At 33.5% G+C, this 11,712-nt stretch overlaps 1 protein-coding gene across 1 annotated transcript in view; it reads right to left on the minus strand.

The window, feature by feature from the left end:
* LOC101574580 (low-density lipoprotein receptor-related protein 1B) overlaps positions 1-11,712 on the minus strand; it is a gene marked incomplete at its 5' end in the record, with an annotated part of 229,660 nt that overhangs the window by 62,243 nt on the left and 155,705 nt on the right. Inside the window, 2 exons of the mRNA XM_004626417.1 lie at positions 241-402; positions 10,406-10,570. Coding sequence (XP_004626474.1) covers positions 241-402; positions 10,406-10,570 — 327 coding nt within the window. The remainder of the gene's footprint in view (positions 1-240; positions 403-10,405; positions 10,571-11,712) is intronic.

Genomic DNA, 11,712 nt, shown 5'->3' on the forward strand with positions numbered 1-11,712 from the left:
AAGAAGAAGAAGAAGAAGAAGAAGAAGAAGAAGAAGAAGAAGAAGAAGAAGAAGAAGAAGAAGAAGAAGAAGAAGAAAATATTCAGACAAAGATAGAATATCAATATAAATAATTACAGAAGTATTACAAGTACTGAACCTGAAAACAGAAGATGTTTGAAGTGAAGGTAATAGAAGGAGGAATGAGAAAACCACTTGATGTAAGCATGGAAGCTGGCTTCCAGAGGTGTCTTCACTTACAGTACTGACATCTGTCCCCCGTATATTCAGCCTGGCAGTGGCAGAAAGGCTGGTTCCCAGCAGTCACGATGCAGGTCCCTCCATTCTGACAGAAGTCCTCACAGACAGTCTTACCGCAGCTCGGCCCAGTAAACCCCAGTGCACAGCTGCAGGTGGGTCTCCCTGTTGGAAACAGCATCGAAGTAATACGGAATACATTTTTAGACAGACTTCTCCATGTTCATGAAATTGCCACTGCATAAGAACCTGGAAACCAGGTGTCAGCCCACAATTTGTTCTGCGATATTAGGAAACAACAGAATTTCTTTGGTTCACACTTTTTCCATATGTCTAAGGAAGCCTAGAAAACACACAACATTCATCTAGCTCAAATACTGAGAAATCTCTTTAGGAATAATTATATTTGTGCACACGGATTTTTCTCCTTAAGTGTTTATGTCATTCTTTCCACTTCTCTTTCAGGGCCATGTTTTTTTCCTATTCTATGTGGTGACATGGTTATTTTGCTAAGCACATAAAATGCAGGTAATCGTATTTCCTTGTGGTCAATGATCATCTACTAGCTACTATTGATACCATATAAAACTTTAGCATCACTTATTATAAATAATTATTTCAATAAATGTAATGAAATTATAGCATAGTAATAAAAAAATTAAGAAAATAAAATAGGCATGCCATGCAATAGATTTTTGAACATCACGTGTTTGATTTAAATATCCATATCTTTAAATCTGAGTACCAATTCTTTTTTGTCTAACTTTACATTTATTCATAATAAGAATTTTTATATATTGTTTACTTAATAGTAAGATGATTTAGGAATTCAGTTGGAATAAGACAGTAGAAATTTGGTGAACCATCCTTGAATGTGTTTCTGCTCTTGCTTTGTAAGAAGTATTATCAGAGTGAAAGTAAATACTTTTTAAGGTATTTTGGGCATGACACAGTGAACTGTCATTTTAAGAATGAGCCTCTAGCTGCCTCATCTGTGCAGAACTGAATAGAAAACGGACCATGCAACTAGATCTGTAGAGTGGAGAAGAACATACAGGCATGGAGAAAGAAAGAACGGAGTTTGCAAACATGTTAGAAAAAACAAAAACATAAAGGATAATAGGAAACGTCAATCACAGGTCTCAACAAATTCTGTTATAGGTCACAATTAGCATTTCTATAGAGCTCAGTAACGTGAGTCAGTTGATTTCCAAAGCATTTCGTCTCTCCTCTTTGTAAACTGGAGTGAACAACAAAATACATGACTATCCCATCACTAAGAATTGCATGTGAAAAATAAATGTTTTTCTCTGCCGCCATAGACTCCACATCGTGGGACAAGTTCACACTTCAGGAGAACTTGTTAAGTGAACAAAGGACTTTCAAACAAACTTCACTTGCATTTCTAGCGAAGGATTAAGTGGTAACACTACAATTTATTCATTAATTTTACTTCATAAGTACTCTACATACTAAAAATTGCTGAAAACTGTGGCTTAAAATACAAAGAGCAAAACATGTTCTTATGGTAAGTAGCATTGCTTAAATGTATTATTTATAAATGTTATTACTTTGGGGACCCATAGGTGCCTGTTAATAGCCTAGGAAATGAGGTTAAGTTTTATATATACTAAAATCTCAGAAAGTTCAAAATTTCTGTTGCCCAGAAAATTGCTAATTAAATTTTCCTACAATCTTTTAACATTCCTAATACATTTTTCTTGTTGACATAGAAAGAAACTGCCTCCTATGACACTTTAAGGCATAAAAAATAAAGACCCAAACAAGAAAACAAATAGTGGTATTACATAATTTTGGAACATGATTACCAAGAAAAACAAGCATTCAGAACCAAAGAATTAATTCTTGTTTTTTAGTACGAGCTCCTGAATATCTTACAGAGAGGTAGGCAATAAACAGCAACTTGAGCTACATTTAAAACAGTGTACAACACGTAGAAGAAACCAAAGTATAATTTGAAAAAAAAAATAGATCAGAAAAAGTCATAGGGATGTGAGAGGTAAATATTGTGGACATTCATTATCCTACATTGATATTTATGGCTTAGTTTTTCTTTTTCAAAAAAAATTAGGACTGAAAAAATATAAAATGACAGAGTCTTGAAAAAAAAAATAGGGGCCGGGGAGATGGCTCAGTGGAACAAATGCTTCCCCGGCAAGCGCAAGGGCCTGAGTTCAATCCCTGGTTCCGCAAAAAAACAAAAAAAAATCCAGTGGGAAACTTAAACCTCTCTTCTCGACAGTCACTCAGAGAAACAGTAGAGCAGCTTTCTGTGTTTCTAGCTAATCTGCAGCTGCTTTGAAACCAGAGCAACATGGAGTAACCAGGTTGTCCCCAGCTAGCATATGCCTAATGTCATTTGGATTGCAGCTGAATTATTTTCTAAAGCTCCTTTTCTTCCTTTGAGGAAAAGATTTATTTTTAACAAGAAAAAATCTTCATATTCAAGGGAATATCATTTAACTAAAACTGCATGGGAGAACAGCAAATCTTCTGCTTGCTGATGGGAAAAGAACCACCTGTTGCAGAATCACAGAATGGTTTCCATATAAGATTTTCAACAGTCTCTTTGATTGCACACTAGTCCTTTTATTGGATTCATTGCTAAAGATTTATTTAGGTAGCAGAATTTTTATTTTGATATCTTCAAAAGAAATGGCAATGTCAGGCTGAATAAAGTAGAGATTTATGGCGGTGATATCCAGAGAGCTGGGGAGTTGGTGGTCTAGAAGGTGAACACAATCTGAAAAAAGCATCAGTTGACAGGTGCGGGTGGTGGGGTGGGGTGGGGGGGGCCCACTTCTTGACTCTCCATCAATCCTGTTTCCAGAGCACCCTCTACTGGATGTTTTTGTCTTTCACCCTTTGGGCTCCAGGACTTACAATTGAATTCCTCCTTCCCCTCATCTTATGCTTAAACTTTTGATCTCCAAATGGCAGTTATAGCAGTGGCTCCCTTACATTCCAGAACAGGGACTTTGTTGAATTATGTGACTGGCTTTCCTGGTAGTTATGCAGCTTGAAGGCAGCATGCTATAAAATTTCCCATGTGCCTCAGCACATACGGCAACTGCCATAGTGCAGCTCCTATTATATATCTCTATCTCTACATATGCATGCATAAATATATCTTTTATATCTGTGGTCTTTTTCTTTTAATCATTTTAAGACTTATGCATATAATAACTTGAGATAAATTGAAATTATTTTTACTATTTCTGTGCAAAGGTAATTAGAAGCTACAAATACACATGTTCTAAGTTCTTTCAGTAAATAGTCATACCACAAGACAAATTTATGATAAACTATTACAATATCACTGCATAATGAATAAAAGGTGATTTTAGATGTTATAAAATTGTAACCAATAATAATAATAATACTCTGTAATCAATAATAAATATTTCTAAAGAATATAAATTGATAACACTAAATATTTTCTTACTTGAAAAAATAAAAATGTCTGGAATCACATAGAATTCTTTAAATTTCACTAGATCTCATACACTTCACATAGCATTCATAGTCTTAGTAAAATATGTCTGATTATAAAATATTGCTCAATTAGTATTTGAAGGAAGTAATAAATTTTGAGCAATGTTAAATAATTTGATTTATTTAGAACTGGGAATGAAATTGTGTTGATCTTTAGATAGAGTGACTTTAGTAAATTGAATTTTCCCCTCTGCATCTCATTTTGTAAATAATAGCAGCGCTGTTTAGCATGTAAAGGTAAAACACGGCAGAGTGCCTCCTACAAGTACATACTGATTTCCAACATGGTTGTAGTGGTTTACGTTCCTGCCAGTGTTGTGGAAGTGTTCCTTTTCCTCCAAATGCCCCACCGTTTTGAATTTTTAATAACAGCTATTTATGAGAAAAATGGAATCTCAATGTTGATTTGATTTTCATTTATCTAACATCAAAGATGCTTAAGACTTCTTCATGTGCTTAGCCATTTATACTTTTTCTGTAAAGTATTTTTGCATTTTAATTGCCAATTTATTTTTGAAGTGGAGGACCTCTGTTACAAAAACATTAGGGCTCTAAAAAAGAGATTGAAGTGGATATTAGAAAATGGGAAGGCATCTTCTATTATTTGATAGGCAGAAAGACTATTGTTAAAATGGTCATATTAGTAAAAACAATAGATAGATTTAATGCAATTATCTTCAAAATAGCAACAACATACATAAAGAATGAAAAAACAATTGCAAAATGTCTATAGAACAAGAATCCCAGAATAACAAAAACAATTCTGAGCAACAACAGCAAAGCAGGAAGCATCACATCCTGAAGGTCAAGTTATATTGTGATAAGAAACTACAATAAGAAAAAGAGCATAGCACTGACTCAAAAAATGTCATGTTGATCCTGAAGTGGAACAGAGGATCCAAAAACAACTCCAAGCACCATCAGCCATATTAATTTTGAAAAAAAAAGACCAATAATACACTCTGGAAAAAGGATACTCTTTAATAAATGGGGTTTGAAAAGTAGATATCCACTTTCAAAAGTCTAGATCTGAACCCATATCTCAACCATGCACTAAAAGCAAATCAACCCCAGCTTACCATGCCGGCCCTGCCCCTGGGGGGTGCGATTCACACTGGGTGTGGTGGCTTATGCCCATAATCCCAGCGTTTGGGAGGTTGAAAACAAGAGAATCACTATGAGTCTGATCTAGTAATGAGACCCCAAACACCCTATAGACCATTTCTTAAAATAAAAAATAAATAAAGTACTTCTTTCTGCCTATGTTTTTCAAAAAGTTTACCACATTTTATCCCAGGAGATTCACTGTTTACAAATGCATTATGATTTCTTTATTAATCACAAAATGCATGAGAATTTGCTATGCTCCCACAGAACCAATAATACCTGAATTTCCCATTAGGCTATGAGGTAGACACATTCTACTGATTATTACTGACCTAGTTTTACTAAGTAAAGGTTTGTTATTAGGTTTTCTACATAAACCATGCCCCTTGCCTCCTTTACCCTGGTATTGGTTGAGATAGCCTCTGTTTTGGGTATGTGATACATAGCTAGCTTTATATACACACTGTCAAGCTTTAGTTCAATGAGTGTCATTAATATATTGAGTGTAAATAATAATATTCATCTTATAGCCTTTGGCACATATTTTTGAATGTTAATGTTTAGTGTCCCATGAAAGTACCATCTAAATGTGGCACAACTCTTACAAAATGCTTAGTATTTGAACAGCGAATGTACTTGTATCCCTTTGTGCAGAATGTAAATAATAGACTATAAAGTCCCACAGCATCATTCACTTACTTACAAAACTGCAATCAGAAATTCTGCTTCCTGATACCTTTCTCCTGGCTGCTTTCCTTTCCGAAATCTGCCTTAACCTCAGATGTAGATTCCAAATAATAAAAATTCTGAACACTTTTAAAAAACTGCTGGTTCTTTGGAAAGAAATTTTGACATTCTACTCTTTTGCTTACTGTACTGGACTAAAAGCAAGCATCCACTTATACACAGTTTTAGCAAGTTGACTACAGCTGTCAAACTGTCTTTAGTTTCACAAAGATTAGAGTAAACTATTCAGCAAAGACTGACAAAGTAGGGGAAAAATTGTGGTCTTTATCGAGTTGTCTCCCAGGTACTGTTTAATATATCCTGACATGTTTCAAGTAATTGGTCTCAGACTGTTTATGCTTTTGGAAAGTTCATTTTCAGTCAGCACTGTAGAAATGAGATTGAAGCATTTTTGTCTCTTCTGAGAATACAAGTAAGCTCACACAAGCCTTTTGGCATTTGCCTAGAGAGTCATAAGGCTGAATAATTTAGTATCCTCTCACCGTGGTAAAAATGAAGGCGTGATGGTGACTCAGGAAGCCAGCAGGAGAATTAAGGAAGGTTTGTTTATTTTTTCATAGGCTTTTTTATGACGATATAATGTTATAGAACAAGTCCAGCACTTAAAAAAAAGCCAATATATGCTATCATGATTCTGACAGTAATAGATATCATTATTTTCATTTATAGTAATAAATATTATTTTAATTTTTATAGTACTATGAATATCTATTAACCATGGGATTGGCTAGAATATAGAAATATAAGAAATATATTTCATACAGAAATTTTATATATATTTCCCTTAGAATACATAGTATGAATTTCTTATACATCGTTTATTTTTTAAAGTACAATGCAAACAGTTTTCCATACTATTAGATATACTTTGATTGGGATTATATTTAAATATTCTTATACTTTATGCATGCAATATTTTATATATTTACAATATGAATTTAGGGTTTTCTCCAATATTAGATTATTTGTAACACTACTGACATTTTTACCTCTATACTTAATTTCTGTGTTATTTTTTGATCCTTGAGAGGTATCTCTAAAAGTGACATTGTTTAGGCAAAGAATATTAATACTTTTCAAAATGTGTAGTCAGTTTTAAAAATTGATGGCTGAAAGGTTTGCACCTTTAGCATCCTTTTCCAGCACTAATTTGAGAATGCCTATTTTACTCATATCTTACAAAGGAGAGGCTCCTATTTCACGCTTCTCCAACTCCAAAGGTCTTGCCTTTACCCGTTTTTCATTATGTTTTAATTTTTTTCTGCCTAATTTTCAGAGTTACATATTCTGAATTTAATTATATGTTAAATTATAAGCTACTTTTAAAAAATTTAATGGCAGTTATTTCCTTGAACTCTTTGAAGAGAGCTAAATATTTGCTTTTGCTATTTCCTAAGTATAATTAATATCTGTGTTTAGTAGTGAGAATATAAAACTTAATTTATATGAAAAATAGCCTACCTTTCAATAAAAATGAAAGAAAATAGGGGCAGGTTAAAAGTAGGTTAAATCCACATAGAGCTATAATTGGGCTGACTTTGTGCTTTACATCCTAGATAAATTGGTACCTGGAAAGTTTTCTGTACATGCATTTTGTCATCATTTCTGTGGTGTTTGAGGTTATATGCAAGTTCTTCGAGCAAATATACCATCTGTAATGGGTAGGTGCTTGGACAGAAAGACCTTAATAGAAACAAGGAAATCTTCATCTCTTCATCTCATATTTTAAAAGTTCATCCACCGCAGAGAGATTTTATAATTGTTCCATAATACCGGACTCTTCTATACTTCTGCTTCACTTCTGAGGAAGACACTCAGCATCAAAAGCCTCCAGTTCTCGTGGCACAAAGATCTACCTGACGAGCCTCTCTTCTCTTCCTGTTACATTCATAAATCATTCAATAAAAATATGCTGCGTCAGGCCAGCCAGATAGCTCAGCCTACTAAAATGCCTAGTTAGGCAGATGCAGGGACCAGGGTTTGATCCCTGGCATGCTGTGCCAGCCTCAGCCCCAGAGCACACTGAGACTGTGAATGAGACTGGGCGTGATGGTGCAAGCCTGTAATCCCAGCGCTTGGGAATCTGAAAACAGGAAGATTACTACGAGTCCAGTCTACACAGTGAGACACTGTAGACCCTCTAGACCCTGTACTAAATACATTTTAAAAAATATGCTGAATTGCCTGCTATCCATCATTGTAGTGTCACCTTTTTACCTGGCCAGTTCTGCCTTCGTTGCCACACTTTCCAAAATGACATTTGTCTTCCCTTATGCATAATTCCTAGCTTTGGAAGTAGTGTTATTGGTGTATATTGCTCCAAATTCACAATCTTTCTTGATCCATTCCTCTGAAGTTGATCCAATCTAACTGCAGCTGAAGCCCTGATTTACTTTGCCAGAACATGAAAAATCTAAATGACAGGCCTAAATCTGTAGGAAAAGTACCATACAGCATGAGTGTGCCTCAGAGAGTAAGTGTTCATCATGTGCTATCACTTGTAATAGCAAATAGTTAATTGCATACATGTCTGATACATATGAGGCATAAAAACTTCTGTAAATAGTAGAATGTATACTATGTTTTACCCTGACTTCTATCACTTTTACTGAAGACAAATTTTATCATAAACATATCTTTTGAAGAGAAAGTCACAGAGATGCATCTTATACACCATTGTTGATATAATCAATGTCAAAATATTTCATTATATTGTATCTTCCTATATAAACAGAGCTCATATCTTTTTATTTAGTGTTCTTTTTTTTAAAAAGCTCTGAGAAATAAGAACTCATTCCTACACGCAAAATTTTAATTACATCTCTCAGATGTGTTCTTTAATTAACTGGTGACATTACTTTGTTCAATTATTAGTTTTCTGTTCAACTGTCATAAACTTATAAATTGTAATTAAAGCTGCCCCAGACCCCAGTTATATAGTGTCCACATAGGAATTTTACAAAAAGCTTAACTGTAAGTAAACCAACAATGAATAAATCCATGAATTGCCCACTGGGATTTGTTCAACAAATTAACATCTGTGTGGAGATAATGAGGTTCTACAGACTGTAATACCAAACAACTTTTTTTTTTAAACCACATTTTTAAAAGTGAAAAGTACTTTGTAAATGACTTAATTGGATAACCTATAATTAATTACTAGATTTTATAAAAAAAAAAAAACTACATGGCCATATCTCTGGTTGAATTCACAGGAGACTTCATTTGTATTTCTGAGAAGCAATGTTCTTAAACAGATCATCTGTGGAAGTCAATATTTAAATATTTGAGTATAAAAAGCTGATCTACAAAGGATTTCAAGAATGCACTAAGGTCGGGAGAGATGAGTGCAGCACTGAAAGTTGTGCTCCATGAGGTACGACTTAGGCTCTATTAAGGAGCCAGCCAATCTCAATGATTTGTCTCTGTAATCCTTTGTAGATCGAACATGCAGCTATAGTTAGGAATATAAATAAATCACCCCGCCATAATCTAATGATTTTTATTATCTTAATAAGAAGCTTTACTAATTAAACAGTTAAATCTTCAAATAAGTAAGTTTTCAGGAACTGTTTCTTCTCTAAATGAAGCAGTGTTTCTACTACTAAAATGAAAATCATACAAGCATTCACTGAATCTGTATTCTCATTTGCCTACTCAGTAAAGGATCCCGTACTACATTTTCTATAGCAATAGAGTATCCCTACTGCATGGACTAGCCACCCTTCATCAAAATAAATATATGGGCGAAGAGTTCTAGCACATTTGTATTTCAATTTCCCTGCTACATACTCTTTTCAGAATGCAATGAAGTACTTAGAATATTTAAATATCAAGTAATCATCAGTCAAAAATATGTACAAGCATAAAGGATTCTAATATAAAACAGCTTGGCTTTTCTGTACTCCATTAAAAATTTTTTTTCATGTGACTCTTGTAGTTAGAATTATGCTAAACACTTCAAAGAGAACCATAAGCAATAGAGACAGGGAGAACACCCAGTAAGATATAAATTAACTGTGTAGGGAATATGTGGATCATATAGATTGATTTTCCATCTGAATAAATTTGCATTTGTGGTAGTAAAATTAAATGTGCATAGATTGCACTTTAATAGTTGCATAATGTCCCTGGTACTGAATATTGGAATTTGCAAATTAGATTTTATTATGCATTCAGGTTATTTTTCTCATGGGAACCAATTTTACATTTAATAAAAATCAGCAGGAAAATATGTTCGATGCTCACTTATGTGGCATGGTGAACACTTCTGCAAACATTTTTGCTGCATAAATTAAGAATGATCTCAAGTATAGTATGTATTAACAAGCATTAACTGAATATTTTCAGAACATGTTATATAAGATGTTTTGCAATGCCTACAGTACTTACAGTTTTAGATGGTAATAGGATGGTATAAGAAGTTTTAAAAATTTCATTTATGTTTAAATGGAACCTAGTTGTCAATAACAATTGATTTCTAAGTTTAGGGAAACTATGAAATAAAAGTAACTAAATTTGGAGTACACATATAAGTTTTGGAAAACGGTCACTATTAGACATTCTAATCTTGGGTCAATACGTATATAAGCATAAATTTGTTACCTTTGAAACTCAGTACATTTTAATGTCCCTAACTGTTCTTAAACGTTTTGACCTGAATTACAGTATGTTGAATTTATAACAAATGTCATTGCATAGGTTGCACTGTTAAAATTAATTTGAGTTAATTTATCCACTATGAAATTATACTGTTAGGTCTTCACACAAAAGGAAATGAGCATACTCCAATATTTACCTAGAGCTGAAGGTGAACAAGTCCCTCCGTTTTGACAGTAGTTGCTGCAGTGGCTGACTTCGCATCGTTCTCCTGAGTAACTAGGCCAGCAGAGACACCTCACGTCACCCTTCTCATTGAAAATGCAGCGTCCTCCATTTTCGCAAGTCAACTCGCAGGCATCATCTGGTTGCGTGAGGGAATGTACAGATTTGCACGTCATTTGCGCGAAGGTTGAGTAAAGATAAATAGATATGTTTAAATACTGAAGTGTTCAGTTTTCATAACCTAACTTAGTTTTCCATAAAACAATACAATTATTTTCATAAAACATTTTTCATAAAATTATAATTTTTCATAAAATTGAATAAGTGAACAATAGCTGAAAACAGGCAAATAGATTCTAGTTTTTGAGTCAGGAATACTAATACTAAATTATTTTTCCTTTAGCATGTCATTATATATCTTAGTAAATAATAAAACTGACTTTCTGAAAGTAAGATACTTTTATGACATGAGTAAACATCACCTATTCTCCAGTAGTTGATACATAATCAAAATGAAATATGTAATAAACTTATAACATTTATATTTTTCTATACACACTATTACATACTGTGTTCTTCTCATATGCACATATAATTGCTTAAAGTGTAAAGAAATGGTTATATCTTATGGTAAAGCATCTATGCTATGTGCATATTAGTACAGAGAAATGTTCAAGTGATGAAGCATTCTTTGATGTCAGTACATTTAAGAATACAAAGATATACCAAGCCATCGAAATCTGGTAAAAGGTGATGACAGAATACTATGAAAAACGCTTCCAAAGATAAAATTCATTATTTAGGTTTAGGCTCAATCTCTGTCCTTATTGACATTTTGACTGAGAATAAGAAATGGTCATCCGTTGGAGGGAGCAAAATTATATTTAACAAAACAGTATGATTTGTCATGAAATTGGTTTGGCATCATTGTGTAGATTAGGTTGCTACTGGTTTTAATAAGACCTTTGTTCATTAGAATAATTTTTGCTACATTGAATAGGATAAATGGAACAAAAATGATTGTCATTTGGAAAGCATTCTACAATGTATCCTTTACTAAATTTGTGTCTCTCACATAGTAAACTTAGGTGTGCCCAATGTAGTTTATATTGCTAGTCAGCAAATTCTGCTCCATGCATGGCAGATACTAAAAAGGATGTCAGTATGTATCATTAGAAACAACTTTTTCAACCTCAATAACTTCTTTGGCATGTACTTAAGCTTTAGATTGACATTACTAAGTTTGAATTTACCCACTTATGAGCTTATATATATATATAT

The sequence above is a fragment of the Octodon degus genome, unplaced genomic scaffold (assembly GCF_000260255.1).
Source record: "Octodon degus isolate 3935 unplaced genomic scaffold, OctDeg1.0 scaffold00014, whole genome shotgun sequence".
Taxonomy (NCBI): domain Eukaryota; kingdom Metazoa; phylum Chordata; class Mammalia; order Rodentia; family Octodontidae; genus Octodon; species Octodon degus.